Here is a 27,125-nt window from a genome sequence, read left to right as displayed (position 1 = left end):
TGTATTTCACCAAGGATGTCCAGTCAGATTACTGTGTTTTAGAGTTAAGTACTCCTCTATTTGGTTTAACTCAATACACAGTTTAGGTTTGTCTTTCATTTTGATTTTGAGGACCGACTTAAATTTTTTTTTTGTTTAAATTTATTTAATAATCATGTTTAGAAACTTGATATATATATGACAAGGTACATTCAGAGGAGTCTAGTTTCTGGACTGTATTTGTGCTTAGTCACTCATTCATGTCTGACTCTTTGAGACCCAGTGGACTGTAGCCTGTTAGACTCCTCTTTCCACAGGGATTCTCCAGGCAAGAGTACTGGAGTGGGTAGTCATGCCCTCTTTCAGGGGATCTTTGCAACCCAGGGATCGAACTCAGATCTCCCGAATTTCAGGCAAATTATTTAACCATCTGAGCCACCAGGGAAGCCCATGAATACTGGAGTGGGTAGCCTGTCCCTTCTCCAGGAGATCGTCCCGACCCAGGAATTGAACTGGAGTCTTCTGCATTGCAGGTGGATTCTTTACCAGCTGCATCCTAACCTTATTCTTTTCTTCCCTTTAGGGTAGTTGTTCTTTTAAAGCTTTTTGTTTATCTTTCCATTAAAAATTATAGTAATTATAGAAACTGTCTATATAATATCTGTCTATAGCTATATATTCTTTCACGCTCTTTTGATATAGTGTCATACTGTTTGTTTTCTCTACCTTGTCTTTTTACTTAATATATCCTGGCTATTTCATAGTATCACTTATAGATAAATATTCCTCAGAATTTTTTTTTAATTGTGGCAAAATATACACGACTTCACTTTCACTTTTCACTTTCATGCATTGGAGAAGGAAATGGCAACCCACTCCAGTGTTCTTGCCTGGAGAATCCCAGGGACGGGGGAGCCTGGTGGGCTTCCATCTATGGGGTCGCACAGAGTCAGACACGACTAAAGTGACTTAGCATAGCATACATGTTGCACTAGTGGTAAAGAAACCACCTGCCAATGCAAGAGATGTGGGTTCGATCCTAGGTCAGGGAGATCCCCTGGAGGAGCACATGGCTTCCCAATCAAGTATTCTTGCCTGAAGAATCCAATGGACAGAGGAGTGTGACAGGCTATAATCAATAGTGTTGCAAAGAGTTGGACATGACTGAAGTGACTTAGCATGCATGTATGCAAAATATATATAACATAAAATTTACCATTTGAACCTTTTCTTGTTTGTTTTTTTTGCATACCATGCAGCTTGTGGGATCTTAGTTCCTCAACCTGGGATTGAACCCAGTCCCCGGCAGTGAAAGTTTGGAGTCCTAACCACGAGCCCACCAAGGAATTCCCCCATTCCAGTCATTTTTAAGTGTGCAGTTTAGTGGCATTAAGTACAGTCACCTTGGTATGTCATTACCACTATCCTTTACTTTTTCAGCTTCTGAAACTGAAATACTATACCTATTAAACAATAATTCCCTGTTCTCCCCTCCCTTCAGCCTTTGGCAACCACCATTCTACTTTTTTTCTTTCTCTCTGAATTTGACTACTCCAGTACCTCTTTTAAGTGAAATCATAAAATATTTGTCCTTAAAAAAAAAAAAATTTGTCCTTTTGTGATTGGCTTATTTCACTTAGCACAATGTCTTCAAGATTCATCCATGTTGTAACAAATGTCAGAATTTCCTTCCTTTTTAAGACTGAATAGTATTTCAGTGTATGTTTATGCCCAGTATTTAGTTTAATTATTCATTCATCAGACACTTGAGTTCCTTCCACTTTTTGGCTATTATGAATATAGCTGCTGTGAATACAGATGTATAAATATTTGTTCCAGTCTTTGCTTTAAATTTTTTGGGGGTATTCCCAGAAGTGAAATTTTAGGATAATGTGATAATTCTGTTTAATTTTTTGAGGATCTGCCGAACTGTTTCGTATAGCAGCTGCTCCATTTTACATTTTTGCTAGCGATGCACAAGGGTTCCAGTATCTCTGTATCCTCACCAACACTAGTTATTTTCTGGGTTTTTGTTTTGGAATAATAGCCATTATATTGGGTACGAACTTGTCCTCATTTTTTAGTTCAGGTCCTACTGAAGGACATTTGCTTTCGAAAGCAGAACTTGCTATTGAGGTCCTTATTCATCTTTGTAGGGCCAGCAGCTAACATAGTACCTAACACATCAGATCAGATCAGATCAGTCACTCAGTCGTGTCCGACTCTTTGTGACCCCATGAATTGCAGCACGCCAGGCCTCCCTGTCCATCACCAACTCCCAGAGTTCATTCAGACTCATGTCCATCGAGTCAGTGATGCCATCCAGCCATCTCATCCTCTGCCGTCCCCTTCTCCTCTTGCCCCCAATCCCTCCCAGCATCAGAGTCTTTTCCAATGAGTCAGCTCTTTGCATGAGGTGGCCAAAGTACTGGAGTTTCAGCTTTAGCATCATTCCTTCCAAAGAAATCCCAGGGCTGATCTCCTTTAGGATGGACTGGTTGGATCTCCTTGCAGTCCAAGGGACTCTCAAGAGTCTTCTCCAACACCACAGTTCAAAAGCATCAATTCTTCGGCGCTCAGCCTTCTTCACAGCCCAACTCTCACATCCATACATGACCACAGGAAAAACCATAGCCTTGACTAGACGGACCTTTGTTGGCAAAGTAATGTCTCTGCTTTTGAATATGCTATCTAGGTTGGTCATAACTTTCCTTCCAAGGAGTAAGCGTCTTTTAATTTCATGGCTAATGTTTGAGTGAGTTAATGAACTTTATAAACTGTGAATTCCAGAAGAGGTGATAGTCGTCATGGTTGTAGTTATAGAGCTGTACCTAAGCACATGATCTCCTGGAATTATAAATAGTTGTGGGTTTGTTGGAGTTAGTAATGGTAGTCCTGACAGGAGTACCAAAGATACCTGAACACTAGTGTTTTACTTTGCTCTTTTTTTTTGGGAGGGGGGAAGGTCAAAGTGACTTGAAGCTTTCAGCATTATGTGTTTACACTTGTAAGTGGTATAATAAAGTAAAGGAATAAAAGAAACCAGCTTTCTTGTCTCTAGACCTCTCATTCTCTTTCTGCCTAAATAATCTCATTTTCATCTTTGCCTGTCAAATTCTAATGGTTGTACTTGATGTATCCCTCCAGGCTTCTCTGTCCATGGGATTTCCCAGGCAAGAATTCTGGAGTGGATTTGCCATTTCTTCCTCCAGGGAACCTCCCTAACCCAGGGATTGAATCAGTGCCTCCTGCTTGGCAGGCAGATTCTTTACTACTGAGCCACCAGGGAAGCCAAACTTGATACATTAATTAATAGGACAAAAATAGGAATAGGTAATAAAATAATATATGTGGTATCATCCTGTTTTTGTTGAAGAAAAGAAGTGTATTCATGTTCCTGTAGAGTAAGTGATCTGGAAGGATTTTTGTCAAGACCAACAGTGATTGCACAATTTATTTGTGTTTTATATGTTTTTCATTTAATGTTTGTGTTTTCTGGTTTTTCTGTGAGAAACATTGTGTTTTTAAAAAGTAAAATTAGTACAGAAACTTCATTTTTTAAAATCCCAGCTGTCCTTTTTTGTCTAGCTCCCAGTTGCAGTGTCTAAGACTTAGTATTTATTAAATATGTTTTTATTTGAATGATTGAAACTTAAGGAAGAACTTGGTAAATGCCATAAATAGGCATATAGTGCTGAGAGGATTCAAAAGAGAAAAGGATCATGTGTGGAAAGGATCAGTTGCAGATGATGTTTGAATTGACCTTGAAAGGAAGGGTTTTGTTTTGTTTTATTTTTAAGAGGATACTATAATTTAATACCCCTTTGTGCCAGTGATTAACATTTTGTGGATAGGCATTTGAGGAAATGAAATTTCTTTGATTGTATTTATTCTTTAAATTCATGGCTTATATTTTTAGGATACATGCATTATTCAGCAGACTGACTTATTATCTTCTATTTAGGTTGGTATTAATAAGGTGGTTTTCCCTAAGCAAACAACAGCCTGGTGAAGTGGATTGAAGAGCCTATTCGTGTGATAGGGAAACCAGCCAGGAATTAGGAAACTTCTAAGTTGAAAAATGTGAAAAATACACAAGTAGTGGAGAATTGATTGCATTTAGTTATTTCTGACTTTAGGAAAAAATAAGCTTTTAAAATTTTAATTGATTTTCTTGCATGATAGATCACTTTAAAAGAATGCCTTAAAATGCTTATTTTAAATTAAAGTACTAAGTGTGATGACTTTGGTTTGTAAAGTTTTATCTTTTGAGACAGACTGTAATTCACAACCATTCATGATACTTGAAATGTTAAAAGTTTACTTCCTGAAGAAAAGTCAAATTTTATGGGTTGCTCCAGGAGCTCCCCTTTGACTTAAGATAAATATACTCCTGTGATAAAGTCATATTTCTGCAAACTAGCTCACTGAACTAATATTGGAAAGTATTTAATATGCTGTCATAAAACATTAACAAAATAAATTTGTAAAAGAAAAGCAAATCTATGGGACTAAAGGTATTTTACAAACGTAAAAATTTTTATATATATATAAAATAATTCTTAAAGTTTTAGACCTTTTCTCTTTAGAATTTTATTCTTACAAAAAAGTTTTTAAAGGTCTTATTTTACATCACTTAAAATTACTCTAAAAAGTTTTAAAAAAATAATTTCTTACTCTAATTTGGATCTAAAGTAGAATAAATACCATTTTTGAATTTTCAAGGCCACTCCACATTTGGTTTCACATTTAGTGAATTTAGTCATAATATTCCCAAACCCAGTAGGATACAGTTTCTATGGTTATCAGACCCTTTGTAGAGTGACAAAGATTGGAATTCTGATTCTCATGAGTCAAATTTTGGCCTTTGACTCTGTCCCCCTTTCACACTCCTTGCTAAGCTTTGGCTGTTGCTATGCTTGAAGGCCTGTCAGCTAGCAGGTTCCTATGGTAACAGGAATGGAAATTTCAAAGAAGAAAGAGAATAGGAGCACAAAGGCTTGGTTGATTTGAATTTGAACAAAGAATAGAAGGTTCCCTGTCTTGCACCTTTGTTAAAGAAACCAGAAATTTAATTTTAGAAAGTTATTTTTCAGTTTGTAAACTTCATATACCCTGGTCTTAATTTAGTGAATAAAAGTACTACTGCTTAGGGGAGTGCTCAGTAGGAATCTTTTAAAAATTCAATCAGCCGAAGATTCTTTTTTCTGCCTTTTATAGAGTTTTGATAGTCTGTGTTCCTTATATATATTCTCAACTTGGCAGTATGCTGGCTAACTCTTTTAATTTTTACTTTGCTGAAGTTAAAAATTGTTAGAGTTATAATCAGGGCAGCTTGATTATTTGAAAAATATTAATGTTTTTTGTTTTTACATAGCTCTATTGAGGTGTGATTTGTATACAGTTAACTGTACCCATTTAACAGTGTTCAGCTTGAGTTTTGACAGAAGTATATACCTGTGAAACTATCATCACTATCAAGATGTCGTACATTTCCATCACCTCAAAAGCTTCCTAGGGATCTTCCCTGTGGCTCAGACAGTAAAGAATCTGCCTGCAATGCAGGAGACCAGGTTCGATCCCTGGATTGGGAAGATCCTCTGGAGAAGGGAATGGCAATCCACCAGTATTCTTGCCTAGAGAATCCCGTGGACAGAGGAGCCTGGCAGGCCACAGTCCGTGGGTCGAAAAGAGTCCGACACGGCTGAGTGACTGACACTGCTCTACTACAAAAGCTTCCTTGTGCCCTTTGTAGTCCACCCCTCTGAGTTGACTCCCTGCTGAAGCAACCATTGATCTGCTTTCTGTCCCTGTGGATTAGTGTTCATTTTCTAGAGTTTTATATGAATGTACGTATAGTATCTACTTTTTTATGTCTGGTTTCTTTTACCCAGAATCATGATTAAGAGATTGATGCATGTTTTATTTTGTGTTTTAAAAACACCATTCCAGTTGACAGTTGACTTTTTCACTTGGTAGTTGAGCACAGGGAATTGAGCAGGGTTCCTCGTGCCCATCCTAATCTCTTTTTAAGCTGTCATTTACTAGGTGCTGTATCCTATTTTATATATTCTTATTTGTATATGTTGTTGTTGTTCGGTTGGTAAGTTGTGTCCGACTCTTTGCAACCCCATGTACTGCAGCACGCCAGGCTTCCCTGTCCTTCACCATCTCCCAGAATTTGCTCAGACTCATCTCCATTGAGTCTGTGATGCCATCCACCCATCTCATCCTCTGTTACCTCCTTCTCCTCCTACCCTCAGTCTTTCCCAGCATCAGGGTCTTTTCCAGTGAGTCGGCTGTTCACATCAGGTGGCCAGAGTATTGGAGCTTCAGCTTCAGCATCAGTATTTGCAGTGAATATTCAGGGTTGATTCCCTTTAGGATTGATTGGACTGCTTTGATCTCCTTAATACACCTATATGTATTAACACCATTTTATAGAGGAAAAACTGAAATTTAGAGAGGTTACAGAGAACAAACTGGTTAATAAGCTCAAGGACTCTGGATAAAAATGCCAGGGTTTAACTCTTGGGACTATCTTTGTAGCTATGTGATCTTTGGCGAGCTACTTAACTTTCTGTGTCTTATTTTCTTCACATTTATTATAAAATGGTGTGACCAACTATAGTACCTACCTTATGGGATTGTTGAGAAGATTAAGTTAGGTGTGTGAAGCACTTACAGCACTGCCCAGCCTGTAGTGAGTGTCCATCAATGCTAGCTGAGACACAGCACAAGATACTTATAGCTAGTAAGTGACAGAAGCATACACTTAAAGCTTTATACTCAGTGCAATAGCACAAAATAGTGACTCAGGTCAATTTTATAATTCATGATGGGGCTCACAAATGGAGGTTTTACTAGCATGGTATCAGATTGATATTGTATAGTTGAGGACTAAGCAAGTGTGAGACTTAACTTCAGGCATACATATGCTTGTATGTATGTCTATACATACATTGGCATGTGAATATAATGCATTTTTAAGCTTTGAGTTTGTTTTGTTTTTTTTTTTGGTTGCACTGGGTTTTCGTTGTGGTGCACAGGCTTTGTCTAGTTGCGGTTTAAGAGCTTCTCCATTGCAGTGGCTTCTCTTGTTTCAGGGCAAAGGCTCTGAAGTGCATGGGCTTCAGTAGTCATGGAACGTGGGCTTAATAGTTGCAACTTGCAGGCTCCAGAGCCCAGGCTCATTAGTTGTGGCCCACTGGCTCTGTTGCCCTGTGGCATGTGGGATCTTCCCAGACCAGGGATTGCACTGGTGTCCCTTGCATTGCAAGGTGGATTCTTAACCACTGGACCACCAGGGAAGCCCTAAACTTTAAAGTAATTATAGACTCACAGGAAGTTAAAGTAGTGTAGAGATTCTGTATACTGTAGCTAGTTTTACCTGGGGTCTTGCTATCTTATGTAGCTATTAGTGTCAAAACTGGGACATTGGACTTCCCTAGTGGTCAAGTGGTTAAGAATCCTCCTGCCACTGCAGGGGACACCAGTTTGATCCCTGATCCAGGAAGATCCCACATGCCTTGGGACAGTTAAGCCCATGTACCACAACTACTGAAGCCTCTATGCCCTAGAGCCTGTTCTGCAACAAGAGAAGCCACTGCAATGAGAAGCCTGCACACCGCAACTAGAGAGTAGCCCCCACTCACTGCAGCTAGAGAAAGCCTGCACTCCGCAACGAAAACCCAGCACAGCCAAATAAATAAATAAAATTTTTTAAAAGTCACAGGTGATCTAAAAAAAAAAAGGAAAGTTATCATTGGTATAATCTATAGCCCTTTATCATATTTCACCAGTTTTTACATGTACTCATTTTTTTGTCTGTATATGCACATGTACATGTATGTTTATTGTCTTTGCATTTTTATCACATGTATAAGTTCATGTAGCCATCACTTTGGTTAAGATACTGTGGAAATTCCCTGGCAGTCCAGTGGTTAGGATTCTGTGCTTCCACTGCAGGGGGCACGAGTTCAGATCCCTGGTTGGGGAACTGAGACCCCACAAGACCCACAGCGTGGCAAAAAGAAAACAAAACACCAAAACGATACAAAACTGTTTTTATCACCACATCCTCCTTGTGCTTCCTTTCTCCCTGCCACCCTTCCTATTTCCAGGCAACCACTAATTTCTCTGTCCCTATAATTTTGTCATTTCAAGAATGTTATATAAATAGATTCATACAGTGTATAATCTTTTGAGATTGACTTTTTTCGTTTAGCATAATACCCTTGATATCCACCCAAGTTGCTGCATGTACCAGTAGTGACTGTTTTTAATTGCTGAGTAGTATTCCGTTACAGAGATGTTCTGCAGTTTGTTTAATCATCCACTGAAGGATACTGAGTTGTTTCCAGCTTTTTGCTATTGCAAATAAAGCTGCTCTGAACATTCATGTACAGGTTTCTGTGCAGACATAAATTTTCCTTTCATGTAAATAAATGCCCAGGAGTGTGATTGCTGGGTTATAGGATAAGCATGTATTTGAATTTTTAAGAAACTACTCAACTATTTTCCATAGAAGTTCTATCATTTTACATTCTACCAGCAGTGTATGAGAGACATATGTTCTCAGCATTCTTACCACCATTTGGTATTTTCACTGTTTTTCATTCAGCTTTTCTCATATGATGTGATATCTTACATGATTTTAATTTGCCTTTCCCTTATGGCTAATAATATTGAACATCTTTTCATGTGCCATTCATATATATTCTTTGATAAAATGTCTGTTCATGTCTATTGTTTATTTTCAATTGAATTGTTTTTTACTTTTGAGCTTTGAGAGTTCTTTATATAGTCCAGATACAAATCTTTTGTTTGAAATGTAGTTTGTAAATAGTTTAGTCTATAGCTTACTTTTTCAGCAAGTCTATAGACTTGCTTTTAAAGTCTAGGAGAATAGCAGTCTTAAATTTTAACAAAATCCAGTTTACCAAGTTTTCTTCCTTTTAGGGACTGTGTTTTTGGTGTCATTTATAAGAACTCTTCATTGGGTCTGCAAAGTCTCTGAAGTTCTATAGCTTTATGTCTAATTTGTATAAAGTAAGTTTCATTTTTTTGCCTGTGAATATCCACTAGCTTCAGCACCATTTGTTGGAAAGGCTGTCTATCCTTGCACCATTTGAACTGCTTTTGCTTCTTCCTCAAAAATCAGTTATCTGTCCTTGTGTAGATTTATATTTGGGTTCTCTATTCTGTCCTGTTGATCTTTGTGTCTATTTCACCACCAATACCACAGTGTCTTGATTTTTGCTAGCTATACAGTAAATGTTAAAATTGGATAGTATGATTTTCCCCCTTTTTTTTCCCAAAATTATTTCATTTATTCTACTTCTTTTTTTTTTTTTCATATAAAATCTAGAATAAGCTTATCTTTAACTACTAAAATTGTTACTGGATTTTGACAGAAATGTTATTAAATCTAGAGATCAGATGTTGAATCTCCAATCCGTAAACAGTGTTGTTATGGATTGACTTGAGTCCCCCTGAAAAGGGAAAGTGTTAGCCGCTCAGTTGCTCTCTGTGATCACTTCATGGCAAAAAGATGGGGAAACAGTGACAGACTTTATTTTGGGGGGCTCCAAAATCACTGCAGATGGTGACTGTGGCCATGAAATTAAAAGACTCTTACTCCTTGGAAGAAAAGTATGACCAATCTAGACAGCATATTAAAAAGCAGAGACATTACTTTGCCAACAAAGGTCCGTCTAGTCAAAGCTATGGTTTTTACAGTAGTCATGTATAGATGTGAGAGTTGGACTATGAAGAAAGCTGAGCGCCAAAGAATTGATGCTTTTGAACTGTGGTGTTGGAGGAGACTCTTGAGAATCCCTTGGACTGCAAGGAGATCCAACCAGTCCATCCTAAAGGAAATCAGTCCTGAATATTCATTGGAAGGACTGATGTTGAAGCTGAAACTCCAGTACTTCAGCCACCTGATGCAAACTGACTCATTGGAAAAGACGCTGATGCTGGGAAAAGTTGAGGGCAGGAGGAGAAGGGGACGACAGAGGATGAGATGTTTGGATGACATCACCGACTCAATGGATATGAGTTTGAGTAAACTCCAGGAGTTGGTGATGGACAGGGATACCTGGCTTGCTGCAGTCCACAGGGTCTCAAAAGAGTTGGACATGACTAAGCAACTGAACTGAACTGATTGTTAAGTAATCCGGACTTCATAGAATTTGTTCAGGTTAGTTCTCTGCTGTTTTCTGGAGGAGATTGTGTAGAATTGGTATTCTTTTAAAATTGTTAGATTTTACCAATGAAAGCATCAGGCCTGAATATCTTTTTTCAGGAGATTTTAAACTACAATTTGTTGAATAGGACTGTTCAGCTTATCAGTTTCATCTTGGGTGAGTTTTGGTAGTCTGACTTCAGAGGAATTGGTCTACTTCATCTAAATTGTCTGGTTTATATGCACAGAGTTGTTTGTAATATTATTTATATATTTTTAACATTTTTTTTGAAAGTGAAAGTTTTGGCTGTGATGGGTTTTCATTGCTGCGCGTAGTCTTTCTCTAGTTGCAGAGTGTGGGGGCTACTCTTTCCTTTTAGGCCTTTCATTGTGGTGGCTTCTGTTGCAGAGCCTGGGCTTTAGAGTGTGTAGGCTTCAGTAGTTGTGGCACATGGGCATGTCACTCTGAAGCATGAGGGATCTTCCTGGACCAGGGATCGAAGCTTTGTCCCCTGCATTGGCAGACGGATTCTTAACCACTGGGCCACTAGGGAAGTCCTTCCTTATTATATTTTTAATGTCGGTAGAGTATCTAGTGATACCCTTTTTTTCATTCTTGATATTGTGTTTCTCTCTGTCTTTTTAAATCATTCTTACTAGAAGCCTATCAATTTTACTGAAGTTTTCAAAGAACCAGCTCTTGGGTTGAGTGATTTTTTTTCAAAGTTGATTTTCTAATTTCAGTGTTATTGATTTCTCTTCTTTATTATTTCCTTTCCTTTGCTTGCTTTTGCTTTATTTTGCTCTTTTTGGTTATTATGAATAACACTACTCTGTTATAAACATTCATATGCACATTTTTGCTTCAGTTCAGTTCAGTTGCTCAGTCATGTCTGACTCTTTGCGACCCCATGGACTGCAGCATGCCAGGCCTCCCTGTCTATCACCAACTCCTGGAGCTTGCTCAAACTCCTGTCCATTTAGTCAGTGATGCCATCCAACCATCTCATCCTCTGTCATCCCCTTCTCTTCCTGCCTTCAATCTTTCCCAGCATCAGGGTCTTTCCCAGTGAGTCAGTTCTTCCCATCAGGTGGTGAAAGTATTGGAGTTTCAGCTTCAGCATCAGTCCTTCCAATGAATATTCAGGACTGATTTCCTTTAGAATGGACTGGTTGGATCTCTTTGCTGTCCAAGGGACTCTGAAGAGCCTCCTCCAACACCACAGTTCCAAAGCATCAATTCTTCGGCACTCAACTTTCTTCACAGTCCCTCTCTCATATCCATACGTGACCACTGGAAAAACCATAGCTTTGACTGGACAGACCTTTGTTGGCAAAGTAATGTCTCTGCTTTTTAATATGCCATCCAGGATGGTCATAAGTTTTCTTCCAAGGAGTAAGCGTCTTTTAATTTCATGGCCACAGTCACCATCTGCAGTGATTTTGGAGCCCCCCAAAATAAAGTCTGACACTGTTTACATTGTTTCCCTATTTGCCATGAAGTGATGGGACTGGATGCCGTGATCTTAGTTTTCTGAATGTTGAGTTGTAAGCCAACTTTTTCACTCTCCTGTTTCACTTTCATCCAGACGCTCTTTGGTTCTTCTTTGCTTTCTCCTGTAAGGGTCGTGTAATCTGCGTATCTGAGGTTATTGATATTTCTCCCGGCAATCTTTATTCCGGCTTGTGTTTTTGTCCAGCCTGTCATTTCCCATGATGTACTCTACATATAAGTTAAACAAGCAGGATTATTTTTGCTTAAACATGATTTAAAATTATTGGGGGTATATTCCTAGGAGTGGAATTGCTGGATCATGTGGCAGTTTTATGTTTAACTGCTTGAGTAGTTGCCAAACTTTTTCCATAGTGGTTGCCTTGTTTTACATTCCTATCAGCAAATTTTTTTTATACCTAGTCCAGCAATCTTACTCTCTTATGTAGTTGGTAGTTCATTTATATATAATGCAATTGGTGATGTACTTGGCTTAATATCTACCACCTTATTATTTGATTTCAATTTTTCCAAACTGTTTGCCTTTTTCTCTCTCCTATCTTGTTTCTTTTGTATTATTCGATTTCTCTCTCTATTACCTAGTTAGTTTGTGCATTCTTTTATTGCTTACCCCAGAAATTATGATATATACTCTTGACTTACAGTATTCTAATAAAAATAATAACTTTGATCACTCTCCCATTAGTGTTCCCCTGACCCCTATCTTTATAATTTTATTATCACACATAATTATTTTGTATTTTATATGTCTTTTAAGGCATTATTTTTTATTTTTACAGAGAATATTCATTTCTATTTTCCCACATATTCACCTCTTTTGTGGATTTTGATTCATTTTGAATTTTCATCTTAGATTACTTTTATCTTGTAGTGTAGGTTTGGGCCAGTCATTTTTCTGTTTTTGTCTATCTGAAAATGTCTTTACTTTGCTTTCACTTATTAAAGGGTATTTCTGTTGACCATAGTATTATGGTGAGCAGTTGTTTTCTCTTAGCTCTTTAAATAAATCATTCTGTTGTTTTCTAGTATTCCAAAGTCCAGCAGTAGTTGTTCTGTTGAAGGTAAGGTGTCTTTTTTTCCCCATTGGTTATTTTTATGATATTTTTCTTTGGTTTTCCACAGTTTAAATGCTATATGCTTAGGTGTATTTTTTGTATGTATTCTTCTGGGGATTTGCATAACTTTTTGAATCTATGCTACTGCTAAGTCACTTCAGTCGTGTCCAACTCTGTGTGACCCCATAGAGGGCAGCCCACCCGGCTCCCCTGTCCCCGGAATTCTCCAGGCAAGAACACCAGAGTGGGTTGCCATTTCCTTCTCCAGTGCATGAAAGTGAAAAGTGAAAGTGGAGTCGCTCAGTTGTGTCCAACTCTTAGCGACCCCATGGACTGCAGCCCACCAGGCTCCTCCATCCATGGGATTTTCCAGGCAAGAGTATTGGAGTGGGGTGCCATTGCCTTCTCCTTTGAATCTATGGATTGTCTTTAATCAGTTTTGACAAATTCTTGACCCTCATCTTGTTATATATTGCCTGTTTATTCTTTCTTCCCTCTTTTGAGGTTCCAGTTATGTATATCCTAAACGTTTTCATGTGTTTTACACATCTAATATGCTTTTTTCTGTATTTTTCAGTAGTTTTTGGTCTGTGTGCTTCTGGTTTGGATATTTTCTATTGCCTTGTTTTCCATTTTCCCATTTCTTTCTTCTGATATATCTAATGAGCTTTTAATTTGATCATTTATGTATTTCACTTAGAGAATTTCCATTTGGTCCTTCTTATGATCGATTCCAATTTTCTGGAATCCTTGATCTTTTGTTTTCTCAAACATATTTCTCGTGTACAGTCTTGGGACTGAGCTGAGTTGAGGCTGGGTTTCAGTTTTGATCGGTATCTGCCTCCCTGTCGTTTGCCCCCACTGCTGAAGTGTGGTCACTCAGGGGAGGAGCTTCCAGCTGTGAGTGAGTTATGCTCATGTCCCCTAGTTGGACTTGAGCCTCTAATTTATGTTTCCTCATACTGATGACACTGCCAAAATCTCCACTCTGCTTTTCAGAGGCTTCATGCTTAGCTTTTTAACCTCCTGCCCTGTGCATCTCCAGAATTTTCAAATATCTTGAAGGGAAAATTAGCTCTGTGTCAGGCCCAAACCTAGAAACTTCCCTGTTCACCCATCTGTCACTTTTGTTTTGAATTTTGTCTGTAGTCTTTTTTTTTTTTTTCTAATTTTTATTTTATATTGGAGCATCATCGATTAACAGTGTTGTATTAGTTTTAGGGGGTACAGCAAGGTGATTCAGTTATATATATACATGTACTGTCTATGGTCTTGCACGACTACCAGAGCCCTGCTGGTTTCTTGGTTCTCTAGCATCAGCCTGGGCAAAACTTGCTTCTCAGTCTCTTGCCTTACACCCAGGTTCAACAGATACCTCCTTGGAGAAGTGGCTGCACTTATCAAGCCACCTCTGTATGCTTCCCTGCTCTCAGATTCCTGGTCTGTCTAGTTCTTTTCCTTTAGTAGTTCTCTGCTGCTGCTGCTGCTAAGTCGCTTCAGTCGTATCTGACTCTGTGCGACCCCATAGACGGCAGCCCACCAGGCTCTCCGTCCCTGGGATTCTCCAGGCAAGAACACTGAAGTGGGTTGCCATTTCCTTCTCCAATGCATGAAAGTGAAAAGTGAAAGTGAAGTCACTCAGTCGTGTCCGACTCTTAGTGACCCCATGGACTGCAGCCTACCAGGCTCCTCCGTCCATGGGATTTTCCAGGCAAGAGTACTGGAGTGGGTTGCCACTGCCTTCTCCGAATAGTTCTCTAGTAGCCTTCAATAGATACTTTAAAGCTTTTCCTATATTTTGAAGTTGTTCTTGATGGAAATATTGATTTAATTTAAAGTTATTAATTTAAAATTATTTCTTCTTGCTTGGAAATGCTAATTGCATATAGTTTGTTTTATGTTATTATATATAAATGTGTTATATTTATTATATATAGTATATATAATATTATATATAGTGTTATATTTATATATTAATATATATTATATATAGTGATCGTGATATTAAGTGATAAAGTGATCATCACATACAGTTATGTATCAGTTATCACATCTCTTATACAGTTAACTTCTTTTAACACCAGTTTCTCTAAGTGACTCTTGGTTTTGTGACTGCGTTGTGTATAGAAGGCTTCTGGATAATGTTTTATATCAATGTAGAAATAAATTGATTGAGTCTTAGTGGAAAGGCCTTGTGGTGAGAATATGTTATTAGTTAAAAATCAGCAATGACTCTGAAACTGGTTATATAAACATGTGAAAAAAATATTTGGTAGTCAGAAGTCCAGATGTACATTTCTTGGGATAATTGATCTATTCCTGTGGTTATGATGATAATTTTAGTATGGTTTTATGTTTGGGGCCACTATTTTTTCTTTTTGTTTCTTTAATACCAGCTTACAGTGTTAGCTGTGTTTATATCGTATGATTTCAGAGTTCAAAGAACTCGTGTATGTTTTTAAAATTTTCTTTTAATGTGAAAAGATCAGGAAAATATGAGACCAAAGTGATATCTCCTCCTTTACCTCCCACCTCAAAACATGTACTACTGTGTATAATAACGACTACTCTTCCTCTCCTCTTGGAAAGGATTGAAGGCAGGAGGAGAAGGGGACAGATGGTTAGATGGCATCACCGACTCAATGGACGTGAGTTTGGGTAAAATGTGGGAGTTGGTGATGGACAGGAAGGCCTGGCGTGCTGTGGTTCATGGGGTCGCAAAGAATCGGACACGGCTGAGCAACTGAACTGAACTTCCTCTCCTACCCTTTCCTTTCATTTTTTGTCCCTCCTCTCCTATTGATATATGTTAGTTGACAAAAATACAGAAATTGAAGTACATAAGAAAAAGAAAATTGAAATCTCTTGTAATCCCATTACCAAGCAGTAATTAGGTTTCTGAGCATTTGACACGTATCTTTTGTGGATTTTTCTTTGTAAAATGGACTGTATTGTTATTTATCGTTCTTAGCCAGGCCTTTTCATTAATATCACCTGTAATAATTAAAATATCCATATGGATTCTGCAATACATCTCATACTTAACCATATCAGAATCTCTAGGTGATTCTGGGTGAAGAGGGTTTTGTTGAAAAAAAGAAAAGCTTCCCTTCAGAAAATTTTAATTGCCTTCAGAAGTCTTCTAAAACAGAAAAAGCAAGAATATTGCCATATTATATATGAAGGAAACTTTAACTTGTATACAACTCTTCATCTAATGATTTGATTTGAACTTTTTCCTAGCCATTCCACCCTATGGTGAATTTGGATTGCTCTCGGGACTTCCGGCCATTTCTCTGTGCACTCTATGCTCCTATCTGTATGGAATACGGACGTGTCACACTTCCCTGCCGTAGGCTCTGTCAGCGGGCTTACAGTGAGTGTTCGAAGCTCATGGAGATGTTTGGTGTTCCTTGGCCTGAAGATATGGAATGCAGTAGGTGCGAAAATCATAGATTTTTCATGGCCCTTTGCTTCTTTTGCATCATATTTAAAATTGTTTTCTAGTTCGTCAGTTTTTAAGAACTTCTTGAAGTGTGTATATTACTTATAATTTTGAACAGAAGTTTCATGCCTCAGAGCTGTTCATTTCCTTAGGAATTTGGAATGGAATGAAAAAGGTGGAAAAAGAAAAACATTTCTATGAAGAAAATTTTTAAATAATTAAGAAAAACATAATCAAGATATAGATTGTTGGTATCTTTCCCTTACAGTTTTTTTTTTTCTGATTATAAAAGTAATGCTATTTATAAAAGATTAGAAGATATAGAGAACATAATCATTTGTTGCCTCATTATTAAATATCTTTAATGTGATTTAATGGGACTTGAATATCTTTATAATTTCGGTGTTAATGACTATAGTAGTTCTGTCATTTCTGTTTTTCTTTCTTTGTTTTTTTTTCAATTTTGTTGTTTTGACCATGCAACATGTGGGATCTTAGTTCCCTGATCAGAGATAGAACCCATGCCGTCTGCACTGGAAGCACGGAGTCCTAACCACTGGACTGCCAGGAAAGTCCCTCGGTTCTGTTTTACTGTCATGTATTAACATACTCAGACCCAGAAAATGTCAGATACTTTTCAAATCACTTCCAATATATAGATTGTAAGCATTTCCTAAAGGTTTGAGGATATTTACCTGACAGTCTTATATATTTGTGTAAGAGAACGTAATTGTTAGTGATAACATGTATGGTAGTAATACTGAACTTTTTATACTATAATGTTGTATCTTTTTGTGTTCTTACATATTTCAAGGATAAAGCATAGATGAATACCTATAGAACTTTTACTATCTAGCTTTGTCCAATAGTATTTTGCAGTGTTTGCTTCAGGTTTTTTTTCTTGGCCACACCCAAGTTCCATATGGCTTGCAGGATCCTAGTTCCCCCAACTAAGGATGGAACCTGGGGCCCTGACAGTGAAAATACTGAGTCCTAACCGTTGGACCACCAGGGAGTGCCCCAGATTTCTTTTTTAAAGAAATAAAACAGTACAGGTAGAGTTGAAAATTCCTTCGTTAGTATCCATCTTGATTTCATTTCCTTTTTTTCTCCCCAGAGATGAGATAATCATTATGTTGAATTTGTTGTTAATTCTTCTTATGTTTGTTTTTATATTCTTACTGTACATTACATATTACATTACATATACCATACATTACATCCATAAGCAACATTATATACTTTTTTACATTTCATATATGTATATAAATATATAATGTTGTTTATGTATCTCTGTTTGTATCTGTGTTTATCTTTGTTAGTCTGGTTCATTCCTCTTAATTGCTGTGTAATGGCCAATTGTGTTAATATGATCTATAGTTATTTAGCCATCTTCTGCTAAGGCGCGTCAGTCGTGTCTGACTCTGTGCGAACCTGTAGACGGCAGCCCACCAGGCTCCCCGTCCCTGGGATTCTCCAGGCAAGAACACTGGAGTGGGTTGCCATTTCCTTCTCCAGTGCAGGAAAGTGAAAAGTGAAAGTGAAGTCGCTCAGTTGTGTCTGACTCTCTGCGACCCCACGGACTGCAGCCCACCAGGCTCCTCCATCCATGGGATTTTCCAGGCAAGAGTACTGGAGTGGGGTGCCATCACCTTCTCCGAGCCATCTTCTACTGATAGTCATTTAACTTATTTCCAAGGGTTTGCTATTATGGGCAGTGCTGCACAGAACCCTTTTTTTCTCCTTCATGTTTAAAATTAATTTTATTTATCAATACCCCTTGGAGATAGGTAAAAAGCCCATGTTGTTACTGTCATTTGATAGATGGAAAAACTTAAAACATGTATTAGTTACTTATAGTCAGTTCACTGACAATTTGCTTTCTCTTATTTGTCCACGCTGTTTTCCACCTATTTGATACACTCTCTTATCTAGCCCCATCAAACCATTCATCCACTGTCTCCCCAAAACCCTACAATATTTATAGTTCTTCTTTTAGAAATCTAAATTTCTTGGTATTTATAACAACAGTTAGGAATTACCTCAGTAGGAATCCTATTTTATGTTTTGTGTCTAGCTCCTATTGTTTAGTGGTCTTTTTTTTTTAACAGATTATGTACATTTATAGAAATGTCATTATGATCTCTGTTTTGATAGTATTAAATCTGTTTTATGTCCTTACTATTTTGCTTGAAATTGCCTAACTCTGAATTCTTACTTAAATTCTGACAAACTGATCTTTCATTATAACCTTTCATTCTTCTACATCTCTCATATCCTTCCTTGTTCATATTGTATTTGTTCTTCAGTTTCTTGGATACCCCAAAGTTTTGGGGTTTTCCCCCACCTTTCCTAATAAGTCCCTTCCGGATCTCATTTCTTTTCTTACTTAGGTTAAGCTTTGTTGTCCATTATATAAAATAGTACTTTTGCTAACAATTTCAACTTATTCCTTCTACTGTACTTGTTTAGATTTCTAGCTGGAGCAATTCAACTGATTTCTTACAAATTAATTATGCTGCATATTTAATTATTTAAACCATAGCAACTCCTTTTTTTTTTCACTGCAGTCCAGATTCTATCATTGTTTTATTATATTTGCTTTATCATATCTGTCCATCCCTCTGCTGATCCACTAATCTACATTATTCTTTGAGTGTATTTCAAAATAAATTAGAGACAGCAGTTATTGTCCTCACAAATATTTTATCAGGTCCTTCACCAAACATTTGTCTACAGTTTTGTGTGTTTTTTCTATTTAAAACTTTACAAGGAAATGCACATATCTAAAGATAGCACCTGAGTTTTAACAAAAACCTGCAGCTTAGAAAGCCAAATCCTTAGAAGGATATAGAACAGGATCATTACCATTACCTCGTGCTCTCATGTTCCTTGCTAGTCAGTCCATGTCTGTACCATCCTCTGGAAGCAACTACTGTTTAGCATCTTTCCTAGATAATTACTTTGTATATTCTAGAACTTCATACAAATAAAGTCATACATTGTATAACTCTTATTTTGCTTGAGTTAAGATTGCTGTTTCTTGCTCTGTTTTCAAGACTCAATGTTTTTGTGTTCATTAATAGTTCTTTCCTTTTTCTTGTCTTCTGTTGTATAGATTACCATATTTTGCATATCCATTCTCCTATTGATAGACATTTTAAACCATAGCCGCTCTATTTGCTCTTTGTCTTTAGTCAATTTCCAGTGTGGTCAACAGGAAAGATTCTGTTCATTCTCCTCAGCACTTATGCCAAATCCATGTCACTCACTTCAAACCTATGTTTCATTTCACCTTTATTCCATATTTGACCCTTACTCCCCTCAACCTCAGTCTGTCCTCCTTTCCTGAAAATCACTTTGGCATTTTGTGCAAACTGTTGTGGTCTGCTACATCTCAGACCAGTTGTTCTCAGTTTCCTTTCTTGTATCTTCCTCTTCATGGTGCTTCTTAGCAATCTGTTTCTGTTCTTTTTGATTCTACATGCTTCCCGTGGATAGTTTCATCTCACTGATTTTAACTGTTCCTCACATGCTGATGACTCCTAAATCCAAATCTATAGCCTTGGCATCTTTCTGGTAAGTTCCAAATCTGCGTAACAAGCAGCCATTGGATATCCTAACCTGAATTTGTCTCAAGTACCTCAACTTCAACATATCTAAAATTGGTTTTACTCCTTGCTCATTTTTTTTTAAATTCCTGGAAGGCATATTCCTCCTTCATCGACCTAAGCTCCCACATGCAGTCAGTTGTAGATTCTGTTGCTTTTATTTAACTAATTTCATAGCTGTCTCATTCTCACTGCCTTATCTGGTTTTAGTTATGGTTCATCAGCTGTCTCTGCTCTCAATATTGTACAGCTCAAATGTCTTCCATACTCCTTCTAGTCATCCTTCTAATTAACTTGTATGTGTGGTGAGCACTTAGTCATGTACAACTCATTGAGACCCCATGAACTATATATATAGCCCACCAGGCTCCTCTGTCCATGGAATTTTCCAGGCAAGAATATTGGAGTGGGTTACCATTTCCTTCTCCAGTGGATCTTTCCGACCCCAGGATCAAACCCACGTCTCTTGCGTCTCCTGCATTAGCAGGCAGGTTCTTAACCAGTTGAGCCACCAGGGAAGCTGTTAACTTGGGTAAGGGCTATATGAATATATTTAGTCAACAGTCATCAATTCAGCAAATAATTTAGTGAACAGTCATCCATTCACCAAATATTAATTGAATGTCTTCCATGTGCTAGACACTATTCCAGATAGTAAAGATGAGTAGTGAACAAAATGTGGTCTGTTCTTATGGAGCTGCAGTTCTAGTGATGGTTTTCCTGGTAGGATATAAATAAATAGATAATGTCAGATAGCAGTGAATGCCAATAAGAAAGAATAGAGCTAGGTGATAGTGATACAGTATGGAGACATTAGGGAAGTCCTTTTTAATAAGGAGACAGTGGAAAAGGGATGTGAATGAAATGAGAGAACAAATGATACAGATATCTAGGGAAGATCAGTCCAGGCAGAAGAAGCAGAGCAACAAGTGCAGAGGCTCTGAAGTGGAAGCGTGCTGGTTATATTCACAGAACAGCAGGGACACCACCCTTACCACAGCCATGTGAGTAAGGGAGAAGGGAAGGAAATACGATCAGAAAGCACTGGGTTGGGGGGATGTCTTTAGAGCTCCTTTATGGAATTTGGATTTGATTCTGAGTGAGTTAGAAGATTTTGAGCAGAAGAGACATGATCAAGAGCACAGGGGTGGCATGTCTTTAAAGGATTACTCTGGTTCTTATGTACAAATGGAGATGAACTAGAAGCCACTCCAGAAATCCAAGGATGAGGTACTAATAGCTCAAACTGGGTGGATGCTGTGGAGGACATGGAAAGTTGTCAGATTCTAGATACGTTGTGAAGTCGAATGACAGGAAGTGCTGGTAGGTTGTGAAGTGGATATGACAGAAGCAGTTTCAAGGAGGACCCCAAGGGTTTCGTCCTGAGCAACTAGAATGGGATTACCATTTATGAAAATGGAGAAACTAAGGAGTGGAAATCAAGAGTTTGGTTTTGGAAGGATTAAAAAGTAAGGAGTATGTATATGGTGAATTGGAAGTTGGATGTACAAATATATCCATTCATATGTTTATATCAGTGTTTATGCACACACATATTTCTGAAAATGCTTACCTCTTGTGCTTACAGTTCATGCACTCCTCATGCCCCAGCAATACTAAACACACCCTGTGCGAAACCTCTGTGCCTTTACTTGCATTTTTTGTTAGAATACTGATTGCCATACTGCCAGTACTGGCAAATACTGATTCAAAAATCCTGTGTTGAGGGATTGACATGAAGTCTTTCATAATTTTGATTGGTTCATAAAGTCATGCTGCTGTATCTTGTATTGTGTTTACAAGTTTGTGCCTTCTTTTGGACTCAAGGATAGAGTGTTTTTTAGGTGTTTTTCTTTTAAAGCCCTGGCTTACTGCAGAGTTCTAATAAATGCCTCTGTGCAATAAGTTTCTGTCATTTGGTTTTATAATCCAAGCCTTGTAAAGAAAATGGTTTGTATTAATCAGCTTCAATATAAGGTTATACATGTATTTGGCAAACTTAATATCAGTGATAGTTTATTGAGATTAATCAGCTTCAGTATAAGCTTATACAGGTATTTGGCAAACTTAGTATCAGTGACAGTTTCTTGGAAACTATTTGATCTATGTAACTACTGAATATTTCGTTGATGGGAGTCTGAAGACTTAGAAACTGATGCTGCCAAGAAAACTGAAAATGCAGGAAGTTCATAAGAACAGTACTTCTGATCATGTGAGAATGTCTGCAGCACATCCCTGTTTTTTCTGTACTGTGCCTGTGATACTTTCTCAAGTCTGGAAAATTGTCAAAATGCAGATTTCTTGGGCCCTAACACAGGCATAATAGAATTTGAGGTGGTGAAGAATGTCTCATCCTCTCCTACCCTTGCCCCATGTCCATAAGTTTATCTGTTTCTCCATTGTTGCCCTATAAATAAATTCTTCAGTACTATTTTTCTAGATTCCACATATATGCATTAGAATACAGTATTTATCTTTCTCTTTCTGACTCACTTCACTCTGTATAATAGGTTCAAGGTTCATCCACCTCATCAGAGCTGACTCAGATGCCTTTCTTTTGATGGCTGAGTAATATTCCATTGTGTATACGTACCACATCTTCTTTATCTAGTCATCTGTTGATGGACATCTAGGTTGCTTCCATGTTCTAGCTATTGTAAATAGTGCCTCAAAGAACAATGGGATACATGGGTCTTTTTCAACTTTGGCTTCCTCAGGGTATATGCCTAGGAGTGGGACTCCTGGGTCATATGGTGGTTTTATTCCTAGTTTTTTAAGGAATCTCCATACCATCTTCTGTAGTGGCTGTATCAATTTACATTCCCACTAACAGTGAAAGAGCGTTCCCTTTCCTCCACACCCTCTCCAGCATTTGTTGTTTGTAGATTTTTTGATGATGGCCATTCTTACCGGTGTGAGGTGATATCTCATTGTAGTTTGGATTTGCATTTCTCTAATAATGAGCAATGTTGAGCATCTTTTCAGGTGTTTGCCATCTGTATGTCTTTGGAGAAATGTCTGTTTAGGTCTTTTTCCCACTTTTTGGTTGGGTTGTTTGTTTTTCTGGCATTGAGTTGTATGACCTGCTTGTATATTTTGGAAATGAATCCTTTGTCAGCTGTTTCATTTGCTATTATTTTCTGCCATTCTAAAGCCTGTCTTTTCACCTTGCTTATTGTTTCCTTTGCTGTGCAAAAGCTTTCACGTTTCATCAGGTCCGACTTGTTTACTTTTGTTTTTATTTCCATTACTCGAGGAGGTGGGTCATAGAGGATCTTGCTTTGATTTATGTCATCGAGTGTTCTGCCTATGTTTTCCTCTAAGAATTTTATAGTTTCTGGTCTTACATTTAGGTCTTTAATCCTTTTGGAGTTTATCTGTGTGTATGGTGTTAGAAAGTGTTCTAATTTCATTCTTTTACATGTAGCTATCCAGTTTTCCCAGCACCATTTATTGAAGAGCCTGTCTTTTCCCCACTGTAAATTCTTGCCTCTTTTGTCAAAAATAAGGTACCCATAGGTGCATGGATTTATTTCTGGGCTTTCTATCTTGTTCCATCGGTCTATATTTCTGTTTTTGTGCCAGTACCATACTATCTTGATGACTGTAGCTTTGTATTATAATCTGAAGTCAGGAAGGTTGATTCCTCCAACTCCATTCTTTCTCAAGACTGCTTTGGCTATTGGGGATCTTTTGTGTTTTCATATGAATTGTGAAATTTTTTGTTCTAGTTCTGTGAAAAATGCCATTGGTAATTTGATAGGGATTGTGTTGAATCTGTAGATTGCATTTGGTAGTACAGTCATTTTCACAATTTTGATTCTTCCTACCCAGAAACATGGAATATCTCTCTCTGTGTGTCATCTTTGATTTTTTTCATCAGTGTCTTATAGTTTTCTGTGTACAGTTCTTTTGTCTCCTTAGGTAAATTTATTCCTAGATATTTAATTTTTTTGTTGCATTGGTGAATGGGATTGATTCCTTAATTTCTCTTTATGATTTTTCATTGTTAGTATATAGAAATGCAAGTGATTTCTGTGTTTTGATTTTATATCCTGCAACTTTGCTAAATTCACTGATTAGCTCTAGTCATTTTCTGATACTGTCTTTAGGGTTTTCTATGTACAGTATCATGTCATCGGCAAACAGTGTGAGCTTTACTTCTTCTTTTCTGATCTGAATTCCTTTTATTTCGTTTTCTTCTCTGATTGCTGCAGCTAGCTAGGACTTCTAGAACTATGTTGAATAATAGTGGTGAAAGTGGACACCCTTATCTTGTTCCTGATCTTAGGGGGAATGCTTTCAGATTTTCACCATTGAGAATAATGTTAGCTGTAGGCTTATCATATATGCCCTTTGCTATGTTGAGGAAGGTTCCTTCTGTGCCCATTTTTTGAAGAGTTTTAATCATAAATGGGTGCTAAATTTTGTCAAAGGCTTTTTCTGCATCCATTGAGATGATATGATCTTTTTTTCAATTTGTTAATATGGTGTATCACATTGATTGATTTGCATATATTGAAGAATCCTTGCATTCCTGGTATAAACCTAGCTTGATCATAGTGTATGAGCTTTTTGATGTGTTGCTGAATTCTGTTAGTTAAAATTTTGTTGAGGATTTTTGCATCTATGTTCATCAGTGAGATTGGACTGTAGTTTTCTTTTTTTGTGTTGTCTTTGTCTGATTTTGGTATCAGGTTGATGGTGGCCTTGTAGAATGAGTTTGGAAGTGTTCCTTCCTCTGCAATTTATTGAAAGAATTTTAGAAGCATAGGCATTAGATGTTCATCATGAGAAATGCTGGGCTGGAAGAAGCACAAGCTGGAATCAAGATTGCCGGGAGAAATATCAATAACTTCAGATATGCAGATGACACCACCCTTATGGCAGAAAGTGAAGAGGAACTAAAAAGCCTCTTGATGAAAGTGAAAGAGGAGAGTGAAAAAGTTGGCTTAAAGCTCAACATTCAGAAAACTAAGATCATGGCATCTGGTCCCATCACTTCATGGAAAATAGATGGGGAAACAGTGACAGACTTTATTTTTTGGGGCTCCAGAATCACTGCAGATGATGATTGCAGCCAGGAAAGTAAAAGACACTCCTTGGAAGGAAAGTTATAACCAACCTAGATAGCATATTGAAAAGCAGAGACATTACTTTGCCAACAAAGGTCTGTCTAGTCAAGGCTATGGTTTTTCCAGTGGTCATGTATGGATGTGAGAGTTGGCCTGTGAAGAAAGTTGAGCACCGAAGAATTGATGCTTTTGAACTGTGGTGTTGGAGAAGACTCTTGAGAGTCCCTTGGACTGCAAGGAGATCCAACCAGTCCATCCTAAAGGAGATCAGTCCTGGGTGTTCATTGGAAGGACTGATGCTGAAGGAGAAACTCCAATACTTTTGCCACCTCATGCAAAGAGTTGACTCATTGGAGACACTGATGGTGCGAGGGATTAGGGGCAGGAGGAGAACGGGATGACTGAGGCTGGATGGCATCACTGACTCGATGGACATGAGTTTGGGTAAACTCCAGGAGTTGGTGATGGACAGGGAGACCTGGCATGCTGCTATTCATGGGGTCACAAAGAGTTGGACACGACTGAGTGACTGAGCTGAACTGAACTGAAATGATTGATAGAATTCTCCTTTGAAAACATATGGTCCTGGGCTTTTGTTTTTTGGGAGATTTTTGATCACAACTTCAATTTAAGTGCTTGCAATTGGGTTGTTCTTAACTTCTATTTCTTCCTGGTTCAGTCTTGGAAGATTGAACTTTTCTAAGAATCTGTCAATTTCTTCCAGGTTATCCATTTTATTACCATATAATTGTTCATAATAGTCTCATAACTATTTGTATTTCTGCATTGTCTGTTTTAACGTCTCCTTTTCATTTCTAATTTTGTTGATTTGATTCTTCTCTCTTTCTTTCTTGATGACTGGCTAAAGGTTTGTCAATTTTATCTTCTCAAAGAACCAGCTTTTAGTTTTATTAATCTTTACTATTGTTTCTTTCATTTCTTTTTCATTTATTTCTGCTCAGATCTTTATTATTTCTTTCCTTCTACTAATTTTGGGGGTTTTTGTTCTTTTTTTCTTCAGTTATGTTTAAGGTGTAAAGTTAGGTTGTCTATTCGATGTTTTTCTTGTTTCTTGAGGTAAGGTTGTATTGTCATAAACTTCCCTCTTAGAGCTGCTTTTGCTGCATCCCATAGGTTTTGAGTTGTTGTGTTTTCATTGTCATTTGTTTCTAGGAATTTTTTAATTTCCCTTTTAACTTCTTCAGTAACCTGTTGGTTATATAGAAACATGTTGTTTAATCTCCATGTGTTTGTGTTTCTTACAGTTTTTTTCTTGTAATTGATACCTAGTCTCATAGCATTGTGGTCGGAGAAGATACTTGATACGATTTCAATTTTCTTAAATTTACTGAGGTTTGATTTGTGACCTAAGATGTGGTCTAGCCTGGAGAATGTTCCATGTGCACTTGAGAAGAAGGTGTATTCTTCTGCATTTGGATGGAATGTCCTGAAGATATCAATGAGGTCCATCTCATCTAATGTTTCATTTAAGACTTGTGTTTCCTTATTAATTTTCTGCTTTGATGATCTGTCCATTGGTGTGAGTGCGGAGTTAAAGTCTCCTACTATTCTTGTGTTACTGTCAGTTTCTCCTTTTATGTCTGTTAGTGTTTGTCTTATGTATTGAGGTGCTCCTATTTTGGGTGCATAGATATTTATAATTGTTATATCTTCCTCTTGGACTGATCCCTTGATCATTATGTAGTGTCCTTCCTTATTTCTTGTAATTTTATTTTAAGATCTACTTTGATATGAGGATTGCTACTCCAGCTTTCTTTTGCTTCCCATTTTCATGCAATATATTTTTCCATCCTCTCACTTTCAGTCTATATGTGTTTTTAGGTCTGAAGTGGGTGTCTTGTAGACAGCATATATATGGGTCTTGCTTTTGTATCCATTCAGCTAGTCTGTGTCTTTTGGTTGGAGAATTTAATCCATTTACATTTAAAGTAATTATTGATATATATTTTTCTATTGCCATTTTCTTAATTGTTTGGGGTTGATTTTTTAGATCTTTTTTCTTCTGTTGTATTTCTTGACTGTATAAGTCCCTTCAACATTTGTTGTAAAGCTGGTTTGGTGGTACTGAATTCTCTTAACTTTTGCTTGTCTGAAAAGCTTTTTATTTCTCCATCAATTTTGAATGAGATCCTTGCCAGGTACAGTAATCTTGGTTGTAGATTTTTCCCTTTCAGTACTTTACATATATCCTGCCATTCCCTTCTGGCCTGCAGAGTTTTTGCTGAAAGATCAGCTGT

General features: G+C 37.5%; 1 protein-coding gene across 2 annotated transcripts in view; it reads left to right on the top strand.

Moving 5' to 3' along the window:
• The window catches only part of FZD3 (frizzled class receptor 3), a 98,073-nt gene that overhangs the window by 16,514 nt on the left and 54,434 nt on the right, over positions 1-27,125 (top strand). For both annotated transcript variants that reach the window (XM_070794414.1, XM_070794413.1), the window contains exon 3: positions 15,980-16,176. In XM_070794414.1, coding sequence (XP_070650515.1) covers positions 15,980-16,176 — 197 coding nt within the window. The remainder of the gene's footprint in view (positions 1-15,979; positions 16,177-27,125) is intronic.

This window comes from Bos indicus, chromosome 8, assembly GCF_029378745.1.
Source record: "Bos indicus isolate NIAB-ARS_2022 breed Sahiwal x Tharparkar chromosome 8, NIAB-ARS_B.indTharparkar_mat_pri_1.0, whole genome shotgun sequence".
In the NCBI taxonomy this organism is placed as follows: domain Eukaryota; kingdom Metazoa; phylum Chordata; class Mammalia; order Artiodactyla; family Bovidae; genus Bos; species Bos indicus.
Note: the sequence above shows the minus strand (reverse complement) of the source record. Positions and strands in the feature narration are given on the sequence as shown.